The sequence below is a fragment of the Zingiber officinale genome, chromosome 1B (genome assembly GCF_018446385.1).
Source record: "Zingiber officinale cultivar Zhangliang chromosome 1B, Zo_v1.1, whole genome shotgun sequence".
In the NCBI taxonomy this organism is placed as follows: domain Eukaryota; kingdom Viridiplantae; phylum Streptophyta; class Magnoliopsida; order Zingiberales; family Zingiberaceae; genus Zingiber; species Zingiber officinale.
Genome location: NC_055986.1, coordinates 16,237,212 through 16,258,121, shown reverse-complemented (window position 1 = coordinate 16,258,121; position 20,910 = coordinate 16,237,212). Strand labels below are relative to the sequence as shown.

At 34.2% G+C, this 20,910-nt stretch overlaps 1 protein-coding gene across 1 annotated transcript in view; it reads left to right on the top strand.

Moving 5' to 3' along the window:
* Positions 1-6,890: 6,890 nt before the first annotated feature.
* The window catches only part of LOC122051561 (putative tRNA (cytidine(32)/guanosine(34)-2'-O)-methyltransferase), a 29,087-nt gene continuing 15,067 nt past the window's right edge, over positions 6,891-20,910 (top strand). Inside the window, exons 1-5 of the mRNA XM_042612756.1 lie at positions 6,891-7,045; positions 7,135-7,228; positions 9,264-9,313; positions 18,919-18,968; positions 19,476-19,584. Coding sequence (XP_042468690.1) covers positions 7,019-7,045; positions 7,135-7,228; positions 9,264-9,313; positions 18,919-18,968; positions 19,476-19,584 — 330 coding nt within the window. The 5' untranslated portion in view covers positions 6,891-7,018. The remainder of the gene's footprint in view (positions 7,046-7,134; positions 7,229-9,263; positions 9,314-18,918; positions 18,969-19,475; positions 19,585-20,910) is intronic.

Here is a 20,910-nt window from a genome sequence, read left to right as displayed (position 1 = left end):
CAAACCGTTCTAGACGGACTGACCACTTGCTAAAGTAAGGAAACGATGGCCGGACCAAATACCTACCCGCTAAAGTTTAAGGGGGAGTTTGTACTATGGAAATGTTGGATAAAAGTATTTTTTAAAATCAATTTTGACATTTTTTTAATAATTAAATATGATTTTGTAGTGCCAAAAGATTAACATGGAGAAGAAAAGGAAGAGCATATGTGAATCAAAAAGGAGCAAAACGATTTCGTAGCAAACGGAAGAGCTGAATTCTACCTACTAAGCATACTTTCATCCCAAGAAGTCAACCGGATTGGCAGCTATGATTTAGTAAAAGAACTTTGGGAGAAATTTTTAAAATTACATGAAGGGACCTTAGAAGCGAAGCTTGTAAGACGGGACCTGCTCCAGAATCAATTCAGCAACCTACGACTTGAAGAAGGAGAAGTGGTTGCTTAGCTACATGCTAAACTTAAGGAGTTGATCACCGAACTCACCAATCTTGGATAAATGGTAACCAATTGAGACACCTTAAGATACACACTTAATGTTTTCCTGAGGACCCTTGACTGTACATCGATAATCAATTTCTACTATATCTCTAAGGATCTTGAGGTAAGTTTTAGAAAGTTTGTTTTCTACCTTAGAATTACGTGAAACTTGATATGTAGGACTGAGAATAGATAAGGGGCCATATTAGAATTTAGCACTGCAAGCCAAGCAAACCAGACCAGATTCAGGTTCATCAGTGGACGAAGACAAGCAAGTATACGTGGTAATAAAGCTAAATAAGTCCTTTAAGACTAATAAATTTAATAAGATGCATGCAAAGAAGTTCCTTCATGGAAGAAGAAAATGTCAATGCTACAACTGTACTGAAGAGAAACACATCAAAGACAACTACCCAAAGCCGGAGACTAAAAAAAAAGACAAAGATAAAGGGACAAGAAAGTTCAAACAACGGAACCTTAAAGTAATGTGGAATGAGTCATCAACAGAAGAATTCAAGAATGAAGAATATGTTGGAATTACACTTGCAACCAACTACAAAGAAGAAAGCATTGATGAATGGGGAGCTACTTCAGAGGAAAGCAACGGTGAAGGGGGAACATCCAACTTTGAATTTGACATGGTAAGTAAGGTATAACTTGTATTTCCTCACTAATTATATGAAGGTATTAAACTCATGTCTAGATCTTTATGTAAACTTAGATCTAAGAATACTAAATTAAAAAATGACAATATAGATTTGAAAACGATTTTAATTAAAGCATGCCCACTAGAAGAATTAGACAAAATTGAAATGGAAAATTATAAATTAAAAGAGCAAGTAGAAAGATTGAAAAAGAATGATGCATGCTCAAAGTTTTCAAATTTTAGAAATAATAAAGGACTAAATTGATATATTAGGAGTCGTCATAGGGGCCAAATTATAAAAGTAGTTAAAAATAATGTTCCATAATTTTTTGATAAATCCATCGGGTAGGAACTTATTTTGAGTTCCTAAATAATACTTATAACCTGATTAGAATAATTTTTATAATGCATGCTTAAAATTTAATTTTACTTTTAATATTGTTGGCAAAAATTAATCAATTTGTAGGCTCTCTGTTCAAATTTTCTGACCAAATTTTTTTCTTTGAAAAATGAAAATATTAGGCAGGAGCTTAGGAACCGAGTTAAGTTAGGTTATGCGTTATTTTGATGCCTTGTGTCTAAGTATGCAGGAACTTAGAAATACAAGAAATTGAGCGGAAGATGCAGTGAGCGAGAAGGTTGACATGGAAAGCGAGTCAATAGGCTTGGTGCATCTGAGAGACGAAAAGTTACTGAAGAGTACACCGGTAGATGAGAAGGATACGCGCGAGCCTTCGAGGGATGAGAAGCTAGGAAGGAAGTCTGCTCGAGAAGAAGATTGGAGTTAGGTTTGGGTGAGCTCAACTCCGGACGATCGGAGCATCACCCAAAGAAGAGCGAGGAAAAGTTAACTAGTTTTGAAGGTTGACTATTCGAGCTAGCTGGTGGAAGGTGTCTTCAAGGTGATGGAAGGCACCCTTGCGTCTTTTCATGGAAGGCGCCCTTGTGCCTTTTCATAGGAGGCACTCTCAAGCTGATTGGAGGTGCCACTAGTAGTCGTTAAGCTCCCGTTGGAGAAGATAAAACTCCATCAGATTGAGGATAAACTCTATCCTCTTGGAGGCACCCTGAAACTCTTTGGAGGTGCCTTAAAGCGATGAAAACCAACAACCACTTCATTTCAGATGATAGAAATTAAACACAACAATTGTATTAATCTTCCTACCTATTTTTGAGCATTCAAAGTATATAAGAGGTTTCTCTGTCTTCAATAAAAGAGTTTTTAATTGAACTTTCATTTATTTGGATTAACAACCATCTAGACTATAACCAGATAAACTTTTTTTTGTCATCTTACGTATTTTATGTTATTTTTTTATTATTGTGCTTAATTAATATTGGGTCCTTCCTCTGTTCAAAAAACAAGCGAATTTCTCTAATTTATTTTCAAGGCTATTCATCCCATTTAGCCGGTTTCACTTGGACCTATAACATATATGTTGATTATGTTTATAGTTTCTTTCACTACTATTATCTTAAGGGCTATAATTCTATCCCTTTTTCTAACTAATTCTACAACTTCATCCTTTAACAAACTATCTACAACAATACATACTCTATTTTTTTGCTTTACTCTTTCCTGTGTACTATAACTTAAAACCTGAGTTTTCTATCAGTTTTGCTTTATCGCCTATCCATTTTGTCTCTTGTACATACAAAATATTAATTCAACATCCTATCTACTATCTCTATTGATTTACCAGTGAGGACCCCTATATTTCATGTTCCAAATATTAGATTATTAATTTTTCTATCATATTTGTTCTTATCCAATCTATGGTGTGAAAACTCTTGCCTATTTAAGAATATACCCAAGTTCTCATAGAGATGTAACAGTCCTTACCAATACGTTACAGTCGGATCCTGTAACACGAACTCTTGCATATTTAACGCTACACCTGAGTTTTAGAGATGTAACAGTCCTTGCCAAGATGTTACAGTCGGATCCTACAATACATTCTTTTCAAGGAATAATTTAATATTGATATAATAATTTAATAAATCTATTTATTAAATATTTATCATAATTTTAATGTTGACTGATAATTTAACGTAATACTCTTGTTTTTATCCCGACTTAAAGACTTGCGATAACTGATTCATCATGGCGGAGTTTTTGATGCAAGTGAAAGTACGAAGTAAAAAAAAAAATCCATCAGTATAATTGTATCACCCATGGTTATATTTTCTCGTGATGCCTTTACCTTAACAGACGACGGTCAATGTTAAACTTAGGGGCGTTTGATTCAAATTTATCAATCGGAATAATAATGGGTTTGATTACGGCTCAATAGGAATGAGAATCAGGATTGCATTATTAATGTTTGGTTCAAAGTCTAGAATGAATATGATTATAATTAATAATATTTGTTTTGAATCATCAGTAATGGGAATCAAACAAATTTTCAATTTTACCCTTATTAGTTAATACATTAAAAAATATTTTAAAAAATAATTTCTTTATTATTTTAAATAACATACATATTAAAATTATCACTAAAGACATTTTAGCATTTTTTCATGTTAATTATTTATGTATTCGATGTGTTCTATTATTAATTAATTTATTATTTTTTATATTTATTTATTAATATTGTCTCCTAAATTAGAAATAAAAACACTTCAAATTTAAAACGTATTTGATTTGATGCATTTCTATTTTTTTTTTTAAATTTTTAATTCTTTTTATTTGATGCACTTCCGAATTCAAATGAATTTTATAGTTAGAAAATCCAATTCATAATCTCTTTGATAGTTTCAAATTCATCATAATAGAGTACTTGTCTTCAATTTCGTCCTCATTTCTCCCACTCAATTGAGCTAGTCGAAGCACACCCAGTATGCTCCCACCGTCAAGAATAGGCCTGTCCTTCATACAACTTCATTAGTGTCAACCACTTAATTTGTACCAATATTTCTTTGTTCTTCCATCTTACATTGTCTATACTACCTATATTGCGAGTCCTGCCCAGAGCATAATCGAGATGATTAATAGATTTGTAAAAATAAATAAGAATTGATTCCCAATAAAGCCAACATAAAATATTCTGATTTACTTCTCTACAGATATTGCAATAGTTCTCGCAGATAATACGCTACCTAATATTCTCAGGTTAAAAACAAGCATAAGCTGCTCAAATTCCAAATAAAGCATGATAAAGAGAGCAAATAAAAGGATTTCAATAAACCATACGTAAAAATGCTGTTTCAAGAAAGATGATAAACTCAAAACAACATTTTGCAATTTTCCAAGCACCTACATGCATAAGATTTATTTTCATTTTGTTTGAAATATAGAATCCAATTTAATAAGATTATCAGAACTAGTCAATCGGCTTCATGGTTAATAGGGATTGATGGGTCAGCATCTCAAACTGTTAATGTTTAATGCACCAAATAACAAATGACTCAGACTAAACCAAAGATGACAACAAAACAAGTGTTGAAAAATTAGCACTAGCGGACAGACAAGCGCAAGCATTTCTCAAGTTGAAGGGAAGTTCTGAGACTACCAATTACCACAGTATTTTAAAGTGAGATTCTATTTTACAACTGCAACAATGGGAAGAGTTTGACTGATATCTCTCTTATTCAGGTCTTGTTTGATACAAGAAAGATAAAGTTGGAATTTCAAAATCAGGATTAGCACAAGGTGTTCTGTTGCCTTCTTCAAGACCTGCTACAAGGAAACAAAGCTTGTGTTCAAATCATGTCACTAAGGAACAAACAATGTCATAGAAATTTCAATTTCCTAAGCTAACAAAGAGGATTGATGGATTTAGGAAATTGTATAAAAAATAATCAACCATTCCCAAAGAAGGTTAGGATGGATAGATAAGATAATCTGGCAGCAACAAAGATTACTTCAAATGAAAATGTTCTTGATCATGTAGAAAAATTGTGAGTTTATACCACCACTTAACTTTCCAATTGATACTGCTGTGTAACTTGACCAACATATACAGTTAAGTTATTACGTAATTACCAATATGCTAATAATCAGACAGCCAAAAAAGCCTTCATTTATTTGAATTGTCTCCAAACCATCTATCCAAAAAATGTAATAAATTCAACACATCAAGTAACATATTCAAAATATTACCAAAAACAACATTAGTACTAATGAACAAATTTTTTAAATAGTAAAGAACCTAATCAAACTCCAAGACTAGTATTCAAATACAGGTAATGTAGCCATCCAATTAGTAATATAACTTTACTCAAAAACATTGGATTTTTTTATGCAAGAAAAACATACTAACAGTATGAAAATTGGTACAAAAGCAATTAGGTGAATTTAGAGTGTTTTTCATAATTTCATAAGCAATCTATTCTCCGATTAATGCTCAAATAGATGGACCAAGTAAGAAAAGGAAACGTTCAAAATTTTACTACAAAATTCTCCAGAACTTGTTAGCAAAACAAAATTCTCAAGAAATTGAAAGAAGATAAATTTGAAACTTAGAACACAACCTAGAACTATACTACACAGTTCAGAATACACATTAATTTGAAAAATTAGGTATGAAAAGAATCACCAACCGTGTAAGAATATCGATTCGATGAACCTCAACGTTGGAAGGTTGGCCGGAGAAAAATCTAAGAACCTGGCCGAGAGAGAACAAGAGAAATTTGAATAAGAGAACAAGAGAACAAGAGAAATACAAAGTGAGAGGCCGAGTGAGGAAGAGGAAATATAAATACACACAAAAGGAAACTATACCAGTTCGTCTAGGCTGATGAAGAAGACCAAGAACCGGTGGCAGAGGGCTGCGGTTGACAGAGGAGATCACGGCGGAAGAGAAATCACGACAAAGGGAGGAGAAGGGAAAATGCCGGCTGGTTTTAAAGATAAGAGTTGGGCTGACGGAGAAGACCAAGAACCAGTGGCGGAGGATTGCGGTTGACGGAGGAGATTGCGGCGGAAGGGAAATCGCGATGATAGAGGGAGGAGAAGGAAATCGCGGCAGAGAGTGGAGAAAGAAATCGCGGCTGAGGGAGGAGAAGGAAATCGCGACAGAGGAGAAGGAAATCGCGGCAAAGGGAGGAGAAGGAAATCGTGAAATTAGGGTAAGAGCTATTTTGACATTATAAAAAAAATTTATTCCTGAAATTTAGGAATGAATCGATAGAAGAGGGGGACAAGAGAATAAAGTTTCGTCCAATTTTAAGTAATGATTCTCATATCTGTATTTTTATTCCCATGTTCCAAACATTAACATTAGCAATCATTCCCTTTTATTCCTATTTCCCACTCCTATTCCTTTAAACCAAACACCCTCTTAGTCTTCATAAATCACTTTACAATTCCTCTTCAATAGAATAATTTAATTGTTTTATGTGATAAGATTGATACATGTTACAATCCAACACCATTTGCAACTTCCTAGATTTCTTCCGTCTTTTAATGTTTTTAGTTATAAATAAATTTTTAAATAATAAAATAAAATAAAATTTATTTAAATATACACGAGTATATAAAAGAGAATTAAATTTAATGGCATATAAAATTTACATAGTCATCTCATTTGGTAAAATAATTTACATAATAATTTTTTTTTCTAGCATCAAAGATAGCTTTCTCATTCACTATTATTGACGGTTGAAAATGATCAACCATATAAACAATTGCGTGTCTACTTCCTGTTAATTTCAGATTTCTAAAAGGTCAAATAGTGAAATGAATCAAAGAGTTGCATATTATGAACAAGTCAAAAGTAGGTTGTGGCCCAAGTCGTAATATGGGCCGGGCCAGTAAATGAGGTTGTCCAGTTTAGCCAGCCCTTCCGCCTCATTCTTCCGCCGTCGCCGCCATCCGAGTTCCTTTGCTTAATACCTCTTCGGCTTTCCCAGTCCGGCGGAGATCTGATAGACGTATTCGCTTGGCGGAGTCATGGGAAAAGCTTCAAAGGACAAGAGGGTATTCAAATCTCTTTGCTCTATGCATTTTCTTCGTTTGCTCGTTTGGCTTATTTCTCCTTGGCATCGTGCGCCATGTATGTGTTGCAGGATATCTATTACCGGAAGGCGAAGGAGGAGGGTTGGCGTGCGCGAAGTGCTTTCAAACTTCTCCAGATCGATGAGGAATTCAACATCTTTGAAGGTGACCGAAAGCTAGTCCATGTTATTGTATTCTTTCAAGTAATTATTTGTGAAACTCTATTCATCCCTTAAGCTTGTTGTTTGGTTTGTTTGAAGATTTCTGGTTCTGATTGTTGATTGAAACTTTGTCGAATGCAATCTAAATTTCTTCGTTGCTGGAGAAATTTCATGTGACCAAACTGTAGAGTGGAATTTATGCTCTGAGGTTATTAGCTGAGCAGGGTATTAGAAGTTCATTAAAATTTGATCAATTCATGGGATAATGACTTTCTTTTTGCAGCTATTGCTTCTGTTTATGACAACCATTCAAGGGAGTTTTTGTTGTCACAAACAGAACTGTTATATATTATGTGTAGAATGAAAAATTGTACTTGGTATTGTTCAACAGACACGGTGGATATAGTAAATTTTGTCTCTCAATAATGCAACATGAAAAATTGCACTGCAAAAAATTTGAATAAATCAACTCATTGAAGAAGAATGATATTATTAACTAAAGATAAATTCAAATCATAGTATCTTAATCCCTTCTCTAGACTGAAAATAAGGCCTGATTCTTTATAAAAGAATACTTTTTAGTTCATTCCAAAGGAAACTCTAACAAGCTTTTTCTAAAAAATTTATACAATGTTTAGAATTTCTCCAACCAATTTTTTAAAATATATAACAAATTCTGAAATTTTAAACAACTTAGATAACTTTAAATGATTATAAATTGGATTTGAAAATCCCAACTGCATTACTTAATGTGCCACAAAAATAATTAAGTATTAAAATTGTGATGTACAATGTTTTTTATATGGTAAACATGTATTACCAGATCAGTTTAGGATAAGACATCAGGAAGGTTTGTTTCAGCTGACAACTGTTCTTAAGAGGCCCAATTGTTTGTTTGGACCAGATTTTCCAAACTTAAATGGTCTGAATCCATTTGCAACAGGGGTCATTGATGATTGAAGAGACCGAGCTTTCTTTTAAAAATGTCCTTCACTAATTGAGGAGGTTGAGCTCTCAAGACTTCCTTGTCCTTATATTTGACTTGCTGTGAGCATTTCCTGATACTCCTTTCCACGAACAACGGGAAACTATTCTCAGTGGTTTATGAGTGTGGGGGCTTTATTATCAGTTTGTGTTTGGGATTGCAATTGACCTCTTTATTTATCATTATTATCTTTTCTTTTATTGACTTAGCTCTAGCAGGAGCCTGTATTTTAGAAAAGATGACTAAGATATCTCTCTATTATTGGATATACCATGGGGCAAGTAGTGCAAGAGCAAGACACTTGTTATTTGAAATCCTTATTTTTAATATCTTATGCTTGACTTTATCATGGAGAATTCTACTTAGCAATGCCACTAATTTGTTATAAAATTACAGAATACAAATGTTAATCGCGATTTGATATTGATCATTTGGTGTTAGCAACTGAGAAATAGAACTAGTTCAATTTCAATTTATATATACAATTTTTATTGGAGATTCTGCTTTGAAAAAGGATATCACCGTCTCACGGATTGTTTAAGAATTTTTTCCACTTTTTATAATTCTTATTTATAATGACAATTCTTAACTAGTATTGTTTCTGTTGTAGGAGAGAAGATAAGCAAATACTGGTTTAGGAAACTAGGAAGTGAAATTTTCACCTCATGCTTTGAAACTTCTATCTTTTCTTGTCAATAATTAAAAGGCATTGAATTCTTTTCTCTCAAATAGTTATAAACTGGAAGATTCGGGGTGTTTGGCAAAATGAAAAGAGAGGCTAAAAGAAGATAATTATGCCTTGGCACTAGGAAAATAAAATTTCATTGTAGATACTGCTGCAATTGCTGCCATTGCTGCATGTAAGGCTTTGATCTATGCAATTATTTCCTATCAGAAAGTCATGATACTTTTGATGCTTATCAGAACTTTTAGCTAATAATTTAGACACTAATTTGATGTATATCATAAAATCAATCTCAGGATCAACATTTTTTTTTGTTTTTTGTTTTATAAAAATACAAAACTCATAATGTTCAACTCATTTTGTTGTCAGGAGTAAAACGTGTAGTTGATCTCTGTGCTGCTCCTGGTAGCTGGAGTCAGGTATGTTTTAAGATATACCCTCTTGATGACCTTTTCTTCTAGGAAATCGGCTAATTGGATTGATTTTCTTTTCTTTAACCCATTAATTATTGTTGGTGATGCACAATTGAATGTAATGAACACGTTTCTCCACTTGCATGAATTTTGTCAATATTGAACTATTATCTCTTCAATGAACACAGATTGCTATAGTTCTGGTAACTACCATCACGCGTAGTCCTCTTTTCCTCATATCTATTCCTTGGGAACCTTTCCTGCATGCCTTAGAATTTGATCACCTGCACTTAGATAATATGTCAGAATGGTTCACTCAGATAAACATGAGTCCCATGCCTTTTTCTGACTTATGAATCAGGTGCTAAAATCTGGCTTTAAGTTATATTATTCTGTTTATTGTCTGCTTAGTCCAACTTATCTATTTGACTTATGCAACAACCTACTTCAGATTTTAGATTTGTCATTGGTCTATTGGGTAGATAAAGAAGTAAAGTTTAATGTCTGCTCCCTAAAGGTAACTTCACCTGACATAGTGTGCTAAGTAGTCAATGGGAGTGGAACCTACTAAAAGACAAACAGACTTTCAACACTTGCCCCTCTTAGTTTCACTGCATTTTTTCTTTTTCTTGCGGCCTCTGCAGCTACACTCCTTAAAGTATGCAGCCCATTTTAGGTATTATTTTATCCTTCTATGTTAACATGTCCTCCAATCCCTAAGTCACTATCCTTAATTTTGCCAACCTATCTTTCTTGATTCACTGTCAGTCATTACATCTCCTCACTTAAGTTGTTGCCTTTTATTAAGTTTTTTCTTTCTATAAAATATTTATGTAATTTTTTTTGTTTAATTTTCTTACTAAAATATTATTACAATACGCTCACTTTCAAGAGGTTCCTTTTGTTAGTGGTTAGCAGGATTGATGAATGAAATTTAGGGTATAATATAAATGGTTTGTGTTTGATATAGAACTTTTTTTTTCTGTTAATTTCATAAAGCAGTTTTGTAGGAATGCAATTGCATTTAATTTCAGTGGCTATTAAAACTGGACCTAATAATGTTGTCAATTTTGGGGCTCATGATCCATGAGCAACCTTGTTCAGAACCTAGTTTGAAAGCATTGGTACCCCACGGGCTCAGTTGAGGTGGTAACTAGATGGTGGTCTACCACTTGAGGTCGAGGGGTCGAACCGCGGGGTTAGCAGGGCGTAATTCCCTGCATCCCATATAACTCACCCTGCACCTACCTCCTCAGTTATTGTGATTTATCTTCTTTATGTTGGTCTTGGGGCGGACTGGCGGGGGCACTGGGGGCGAGCGAATTGCCTTTGCACTTGGTTTGAAAGCATTGGTCCTCATAAAAAAACTATATCAAGGTTTATTCCTTATAAATTGAGATATTGCCCAACATGATAATTGGTAAGATTATGTTGGTGCGGGAAGCATAAGATGATCGAACCTGAGTTTTGATTATGTCAAAGGGTCCAAAGTTAAGTTGTCTTGTGATCTAACAAAATTGATTGAGCTTACAGGAAAGTCCTAAGTTGTCTTAGGCAAAAGTTTTAGTGGATTCTATGCAGATGGAAAACCCTAGGGGGAGGTAACCCTAGGTCCTAGGGGGCGGTAACCTTAGGCAATGGAAAGCCCTAGTTGAGATTAGGCAGGTGGAAAACCCTAGGGGAGGTAACCCTAGGTCCTGGGGGGGGGGGTAATCCTAGGTTCTGGAAAACCCTAGGGGGAGGTAACTCTAGGTCCTAGGGGGTGGTAATCTTAGGCGGAAAGTCCAGTCGATCTAGAGGACCGGTCTGACAACTTCTCCTGAGAGGAGTAGGTGAGGACGCGTTCCCCGGTGAAGGAACAGTAGACGTCGATTTGACCTAGGGTTTTCGGAGGAAATCCGAAGTCAGAACCGGACAGTTCGAACGCTGTCAAAGTTATTTATTTACATATTATCTGCTATGTGCTAACTCTGTTTTGCAGGAGACTAACACTTTGTGCAAGGTTATAATTGATCGGGATCGGTCGACCGAACGTCTGGATCGGTTGACCGAACTTCCAAGCAACAAGATCATAGTTCTAGCGAGTGGACCAGGTTCGACCAGGGGATCGATCGACCGAACCGAGGATAAGCGGTGACGTGGTCGAGCCGAGTTGATCGAACCAGATGAGCTGGGGATCGGTCGACTGAACGGCCGGATCGATCGATTGAACGAAGAAACTCTATCTGAGCAGCAGAACCGGGATTGGAAGGCTGACCGATTCAAGTGGGATCGGTCGACCGAACCTGGGGATCGGTCGACCGATCCGGTTTGAGTCAAACCTGAGATCAGTGGATCTGGATCAGGTCTAAAGAAGCTATAAAAAGGAGCCTCGGCCAGCACTATAATACAACACTGACAATATAATTCAAAACGATCTTCTAAGCCGCGCGCTACTTTGAAATGGCTCAACAACTCTCAGTTGCCCTGATAATCGACGATCCTGTTTCTTCATCTTTATATTGTCGGTAACTTTATTATATTGCTATTGTACTTCAAACTCATAATCATTATTCGAGCTATTAGTGATTGCCCACCGAAAGCGATCAACGATCGAGGGCCTTGGAGTAGGAGTCGCCACAGGCTCCGAACTAAGTAAAAAAAAATCTTGTTAGCGTTGTTTGTCTTTTTCATTCTTTATTCCGCTGTATTTACTTTGAGTTTTCCGAAACGAACGAGAAAGCAATGCGTGCTATTCACCCCCCTCTAGCACGTTTACGATCCTACAATTGGTATCAGAGCAAGGCTGTTCTGAATTGATGAAACCACCAATCGAGCAAGGTTCCTTTTTGAAAGAAAAATAAATATCGTTTGTGTTCAAAATAAATCCTTACGCCTTTCGTTTTTTTCCCTCCAAAACTGTTTTTGAAAAATTCATTTTCATTTTTTCACCATTGGTCAGTGTTGACAAAATATCACACTTAACAAAATTTGAAATAACATTTTTTATTAATATTTTATTATTTTTTCTCGAAATTAGTGAATTGCTATTAATCCAAGACCAAATCTTGGAACATTTGTTATTGTTTTTTTGTGTGTGCGAGATTCCTCTTTAATGGCTACCAAGAAGGGTATAGCACCGCACACCTATCACTCTTGTCCAGCGAGAATTTCGGATACTGGAAAGACTAGATGGGGCACCAACTGAAGACCCAAGTGGAGATATGGACCATAGTCCAGATCATATTTATACTCCCCACCGAAGGAGTGCCCATCGCCTATGACAAGTGGGATGCACAAACAAGAAGAAAAATCGAGGCAAATGCAAAAATAACATGCACTCTCCTATGTGGACTAACAAATTCAGAGCTTGATCGAGTTGGAAAGTTCAACAATGCTAAGGAACTTTGAGAGAAATTGATCAAGCTTTATGAGATTCCTTTAGAACCAGAAGACCAGGTCAAACCTAAGTTTGAATCTGAGTATGAATCTCCAGAATCAACCTCCGAACCAAACTTAGAAGAATCAGATCAAATCGATTTCATAGCACTGATGGCCAAAAGAAGAGATAGCTGAATCTGAGTCCGAAGTTGAGATAGCAATAGTCAAGGGGGAGAATCCTATCATGGATCCAAAAGGTAAAATTATAAATTCAAATTATAAACTTCACGTAACTTTTTTTAAGTGTAGGGAGAGAGGGCACTATAGAAACCAGTGCCCTACTCGTAAGATTTGGCCGTCACAACCAGAGTAAAAGGAGAAATCGATCCGGAAAGGGAAGAAGCACATTGAATGCTCTAAGTGTAAACGAATGTGTCACTGCAAAAGTCAATGCCTACAAAGAAGACCCAAGAATCCAGGGAGAGAAATCAAGGTTAGTAAATTTACATTGCATGAAAATCCAATTTTTGCAACACATGTCGGTATCCTAGCTAATCCTGTTTGCTCTAGTATAGATTTCTCTCAAAAATTAGATATGTATGCTAATAATGTAATGAATAAAGTTGATTAAAATCTATCTAAGAATAACTCAAAATTATTTAATAAAAATAAGAAATTAACTCTTAGAAAATTAGAAAAATAGAATAATATTTTAAAAGATAAAATTGATAAATTAAAAAAGATTGTTAATAATTTAACCAAATTACAAATCTAGACTTAAATTACAAGTCAAAGGTAAAACTTAAACTCTACAAATCAAGTTATAATTAAGTACCTTTTAATTATGAAGCCAATCGATAAACACTAAATTAATCAGTAAATTCATAACTCAACTTAAAAATTAACTTAAAATTGTAACTTGTTAACTTAATTAATAAATGCTTGATTTGTTTGATCCATGCATAATTACCATGAATATGCATATAAGTAATTAATTGATAAATGTCATTTATGATTACTAATTGCTTAATCTAGATTAGGATGCCCCCGGGGCTATGGTGCATCGGCAGGACATCCAGGTTGTCACCCAGGCACGTTCGAGCCCCAGCTATGGCGAATTTGTAGGAATTTTTCCTCCAAATGGGCCACGCAACTAAAGGATGCTGGACTCCTGGGTTGCCCGCTGCGAGTGCTTCCCGATTTACCCTAGTGGCCGGTGGAAAACTTCCGTGAGGCCGAACCGGTCATCCCAAGCTCAACGTTACCTAGCCTGGTTAATCATTTTTTTTTTAATCTAGTTTAGGATGGATAACGACTTAGGCTTGATCCACACTTGACTAGTTAGACCTAGGATTTTCAGAAAGGAAATTAAACATTCAATTTCTTTAAAAAGCTTTGTCTAGAAGTGATGGATGATCCCATACTCAAGAAGGCCTAGTCCCTCGCCACAACCTGGAAGCCAATTATTGAAATAGATATTTAATTAACTAACTGTTAAACCTTAGTTTAATTCAAATGTTGATCAATCCTTTGATTGGAATCTAAATTGAAGATAAAATTAACCATCTGGTCCCCTGATTGAAAATCTAGAAAAGGATGAGATGAATTTAGGTTTAAAATATAAAATAGTTGACCAAACTCAAATTAATTAAACTCAGTTAAGTTAATTAAAATTCAACTAAAAATTAATTCAATTAATCTAAGTCATCTCAATTAAATCTTAATTATTTTCAAATAATTTTTAAAATCTTAATTATTTTCAAATGCTCTTCAAAATCTTAAGTATTTTTAAATGATCAATTAATCTTCAAATTTTAATTATATTTTGAAATTCAAACTTATAGTTTAAAATTAGAAATTTAAACTTATATCCTATAATTATAATTACTTTCAAATCATAGTTAACTTCAAAATGTTAATTATTTTCAAATCATGATTAAAGTATAATTATTTTTAAATCATAGTTAATTTCAAAATGTTAATTATTTTCAAATCATAATTAAATTATAATTATTTTCAAATCATAATTAATTTCAAAAAGTTAATTATTTTCAAATCATAATTAATTTCAAAAAGTTAATTAGTTTCAAATCGTAATTAATTTCAAAAGTATAATTAATTTCAATTAATTCTAAAATCCTTAATCAAACTAAATTATTTTCAAATGATTTAATTTTCAAAATCATAATCATCATTATTTTTAAATATTGTTTAAAGGGTTTTAAAATTTAAAATTTAATTACTCAAACATATATGTTTTCAAATTCAAACTTAATTATTCTGGAACTCAAATTTAAAATACTTTTGTCCTTAACATTTTGAAATCTTCAAATTCAAACTTATATTTTAAAATCTCAAATTTAGTATTTTTAAAATTCAAATTTAACTTAAATTATTTTTGAAATATACTTCTATATCCTAAATATTTTACAAAGTTAAAGATAAAATCAATTTAACTTAACTCCGTCTCACACACTTATAAGCTGAACATGCTTGACAATATAGAATGAGTGAGATGGAAAATCAGGAAAATAAATAATAACTTTCATGTTTTACATGCTTGGACTCTAGGACCCCCAAACATTTTTGACATTAATTAAGGGGGAGTGAAAGAAAGGTTAAGACATTAATTTTTATTTTAAACATTGGTTTTAAAAGTTAAACTTTTCAAAAATAGTTTTTTTAAAAAAAGTACTTAACTAAGCTTGTATCAAATTCTTTTTTAAGCTAAGTACTTAACTAAGCTTTTATCAAAATTCTTTTTAAGTTAAGTACTTAACTAAGTTTTTATCAAAATCTTTTTAAAACTAAGTTTTTATTAAAATATTCTTAAAGCTAAGTATTTATCAAAATATTTTTAAAGCTAAGTACTTAACTTAGTTTTTATTAAATTTTTTGAACTAAGCTTTAATCAAAACCTTTTTCTGTACTTTTAACTAAGCCTTTTTCAAAACCTCTATAAAGCTAAGTATTAAAGCTAAGTTTTTATCAACTTCTTTTGAAAGCTAAGTCCTTGACAACACAATTATTTTCAAAGCTAAAATTTTGCTTTTTTTTTTTGGAAAAAGCTAAGACCGTTTCAAAACTTAAGATTAGCTAAGTTTTTTTTCAGCTAAGTAATTTTCAAAGCTTAAATTCAGCTAAGTATTTGTTGAAAAAGGTAAAGCCTTTGTTTCAAACAACCTTCTCTCCTTTTTGATATATGTCAAAGGGGGAGAGAAAAGTTAAAAGTTAAGAATTAAACATAATTTTTATGAAAGGGGGAGCATAAGGGAGTTTTTTTACAAATTATTGTATTTATGATCATGCTTAAATTCCTTTATTTATTGTTATGTTTTACTTAACTTTGAATCGTGTTGCCATAATAAAAAAGGGGGAGGTTGTTGGTGCGAGAAGCACCAGACGATCGAATCTGAGTTTTGATTTTGTCAAAGGATCCAAAGTTAAGTTGTCTTGTGATCTAACAAGATTAATTGATCTTATAGGAAAGTCCTAAGTTGTAGGCAAAAGTCCTAGTGGATTCTATGCAGATGGAAAACCTTAGGGGGAGGTAACCCTAGGTTCTAGGGGGCGGTAACCTTAGGCGATGGAAAGTCCTAGTTGTGATTAGGCAGGTGGAAAATCCTACGGGGAGGTAACCCTAGGTCCTAGGGGTGGTAATCCTAGGTTCTGGAAAACCCTAGGTGGAGGTAATCCTAGGTCCTAGGGGGTGGTAATCCTAGGTTATGGAAAATCCTAGGGGGAGGTAACTCTAGGTCTTGGGGGTGGTAACCCTAAGCAGAAAGTCCAGTCGGTCTAGAGGACCGGTCTGACAACAAGTAACTTCTCCTGAGAGGAGTAGGTGAGGACGCGTTCCCCGGTGAGGGAACAGTAGACGCTGGTTTGACCTAGGGTTTCCGGAGGAAATCCGAAGTCAGAATCGGACAGTCCGAAGGCTGTCAAAGTTATTTATTTACATATTATCTGTTATGTGCTAACTCTGTTTTGCAGGAGATTAACACTTTGTGCAAGGTTAGAATCGATCGGGATTGGTCGAACTAATGTCTGGATCGGTTGATTGAACCTCCAAGCAGCAAGATCATAGATCATAGTTCCAGCGAGTGGACTAGGTTCGACCAGGGGATCGGTCGACCAAATCGAGGATAAGCGGTGACGTGGTCGAGCCGAGTTGATCGGACTAGATGAGTTGGGGATTGGTCGACCGAACGAAGAAACTCTATCCGAGCAGCAGAACTGGGATTGGAAGGCTGACCGATTCAGGTGGGATTGGTCGACCGAACTTGGGGATCGGTCGACCGATCCGGTTCGAGTATCTGAAGAAGCTATAAAAAGGAGCCTCGGCCAGCACTACAATACAACACTGACAACAGAATTCAGAACGATCTTCTAAGCTTCGCGCTACTGCGAAACGATTCAACAACGCTTAACTGCCCTGACAATCGATGATCTTGTTTCTTCATCTTTGTATTGTCGGCAACTTTATTATATTGCAATTGTACTTCAAACTTGTAATCATTATTTGAGCTATTAGTGATTGCCCACCGAAAGTGATCAACGATCGCGGGCCTTGGAGTAGGAGTCGCGACAAGCTTCGAACCAAGTAAAAAAAATCTTGTTACCGTTGTTTGTCTTTTTCATTCTTTATTCTGCTGCATTTACTTTGAATTTTCCGAAACGAACGAGAAAGTAACGCGTGCTATTCACCCCCCTCTAGCACGTCTACGATCCTACATATTAGTGTAAAAATCTTCTTTTGATTTGGATGAATCGAGTCATTGTAATCATTTTCAAGATGGCATTTTAAAAAAAAATCTGGCTTCTTCTAATTACTCTGGATTCTAGAAGTGGGAGTTAGTAGTTTGGCTCATGCGCGGGAGTTAGTAGTTTGGCTCATGCGCTATTTCCTAAGTAGGTTTATTTTTTTTTTTTATCAATCTTAGGAAGGTTTTAAATCTCAACTAATGCCAGCGTTTTGGTAGTTGATTGGGACATATTAGTATCAGCATGTCTTGGTAAAATGAGGTGGTGCATACTGTCTTCGATCAGAAATAAAAGGAAAAAAGGAAGAAGCGGGAGAAAAAGAAGGTTGGAAGGGAGAAAGAGAAAGAAGCAGTGAAAGAGAAAGATGGAGAAAGTGAAGGGGAAGAAAAATGCAAGTTAGGAAGAAGTAGAGGAAGAAGTAGAGCTTCAAGAAAAGGAAGTGATGTACCAAGGATTTTGATGTGCACCAGAGAGAGATGCTTGACTAACATTCTTGCCCAACAGTATATTCATGTTGTGACTTTCTAGATGCAGCTCCATTTAGATGCCTTCCCTATGGCCTTCTATGTGATACTAGCATGTCCTCCTAGAGTTACCTTACCGGTGTCAGTTTCAGTCTGCTCTTTTTTTCTGACGGTGTGGAATAAAGTGCCTACTTTCAATCAATGATGTTACTTTATTCTGTAATAATCTGCATGCAAGGAATAAATCGTGTGTATTTATTTCTGAACTAGTGTTTTCTATAGAGAGTTCATTATATTAGAAACTTGCATTGTAAAATCATTGTTTAATAAGTATGTGTCTATAACCTATTAACCTTAGCACTCTTAATTTTTAGAAATAGAGGTACTTATGATGGATTAATTCTCCCCTGAGAGAAAGTCCGCATCTGACACTATGCTTGCTGACGCAGGAAATTAAAACCATGTATATTCTTCCAAAAAAGGAAAAGTGGAAATATTTTAAGAAATTTGATACAATCTAATTTGTATATATAATTCCAAACAAAACCTAGGAAGTTTTAGAAGAATCAACCCTTGTTGTAAAATCCTGTTTGAAGATTTGGAAGTGATGTGAACATTTACCTACTTAATTAGCTAGTAGTCTATATCCAAGAAATAACCTTTTTGTGTTTGCTAGCCATTCAATCATCACTTCAGGACCATATGCTTTGGTCTCCTTACATTCTAAACGTGATTTGAAGTATATTCTTAAGGTGTTCGTATTGCTTTTGATTTTGTTTTTGTTAATATTCAAATTTTCACTACTTATGTAATGTTTTGACTATTCCATGCCAAATATGCCATCTGTGGTAGATGATGTTTGTTTAATACGTACATAATTATTATGGACAAAATATTTGCAATAAACTTTTTTCCCAAATGTTAGCAATGATTTTTTTTAATTAAAAGATCATTATAATATGTGGCTCTTTTTTGAATCCTGTAAATCATTGATCAGTGATAAGATCTTATTTAATTTATCTGTAGGTCTTGAGTCGCAAATTGTATGTCCCAGCGAAATTGTCATCAGCTTCTAGGTAAGACTTGTTCACATATTGCTAGTAGAGATTGGAGGCAATAGTTGTAAATAACCAAGAATGGCTTAATAACTAGATGTTCACATAGTATCGTATTCTATTTACATTATGCAGTACATTTTCCTTATGATATAAACTTACATGGTGAATTTTGTGCCTTCAATGTAAAGGCTTTTTCTGTGAATCAATATGGTGGTGAGCCTAAAGCCTTGTTAAACTCATGTACAGGTAACTTGGATGACACCGATTTTATCAAATAATCTTTGTTCATGAAGGATAAGATCATGTTCATTGATTTCTGTTGCTATACTGAGTTCCCTGACCGTTCATGTGACTCAATTTATTTGTGCATCAATTTATCTTTATTTTGTAATAGAAGAGTGAATTTTAGATGCAATCCCTCAAGGAGAATTGAATATACATAGCCAATTTAGGTGAGGGAGCATTTCCCATTTATGCAGATAATTGCTATAGCTTACTCCCTATATACTTGCATCTTATTTGTAGGGATGGTGATCTTCCACTTATTGTTGCAATTGATTTGCAGCCCATGGCTCCTATTGAGGGTGTAATTCAAGTTCAGGGTGATATCACTAATGCTCGAACAGCAGAAATGGTAAAAATTAATTTGTATTTGGCATCTATTTCTGTTCTTAGAAGTTGGACTTTTATACTTCATTTCTTCTGTAACTTTAGGTTAGTTACTAAATAAATCTATCACAATATTTGTATGAAATTTCAAGTATAGTACAAAATTTTATTTTATTTTCAAAGGGACATACACCACTAAGTAAGGAATCTTGATGGTGGAATGAGAAAGTATAAGAGAAAGTGAAAGAAAAACGAATAGTTTATAAAGAATTATATATTTGTAAGAACGAGGAAAACTTAAAAAAATATACAATAGCTAAGAAAGAAGCTAAGAAAGTAGTGAGTGAAGCAAAAAATAAAACTTTTGAATGATTATATCAAAAATTGGATAAAAAAAAGGTGAAAGAGACATTTATAGAATACCTAAAGTGAGAGAAAAGAAAACAAGAGATCTTAGCCAAATACAATGTATTAAAGATGAAAATAATAGGGTATTAGTAAACGATGGAGAAATAAAAGAGCAGTAAAAAAGGTATTTTCATCAACTTTTTAATGAAGGTTTAGGTGACCAATTTAACTTAGACAATTTAATTAGGTCAAATGAGCATAGAAATTTTAATTTTTATCATAGAATTTAAATTTCAGAAGTAAAACAAACTCTAAATGAGATGCACAATGGAAAACCCGTTGGACCATATGATATTCTGATAGAGGTATGAAAGTGCTTGGGGAAACAAGGTATTGAATGATTTATAAAATTATTTAACATAATATTGAAAACGAAAAAAATGCTTGATCAATGGAGGATAAATACTCTAGTTTCCTTATATAAGAATAAGGGAGACGTACAAAATTGTGCAAACTATAGGAGTATTAAACTAATGAATCATACTATGAAATTTTGGGAAAAAGTAATAAAAAAAGATTAAGGAAGGAGACCACAGTGACTGAAAATCAATTTGGGTTTATGCTTGGAAGGTTGACAATAGAAGCTATACATCTTCTTAGATAATTAATTGAAAAATATCGGGAGTAAAAACAAGATCTACATATGATATTCATTGACTTAGAAAAAGTTTATGATAGAGTCAAGAGAAATTATATGGAGAATTCTAGAAAAGAGAGGTGTTAGCGTAACATATATTAAGGATATGTACGAGGATGTTGTTGGTATCCCAGGGTCGTTTTGATGCAATCAAATAAGTTAGGTTAGGTCATGTTGTGTTTAATCCTGTGTCTAAGTGTGCATGAACTTAGGATCACAGGACATTGAGCAAAAATTCAGCTAGCGAGAAGGACGACATGGGAGAGAACCGACGGGCTCGGTGCGTCTGAGGGGTGAGGTGCTGCG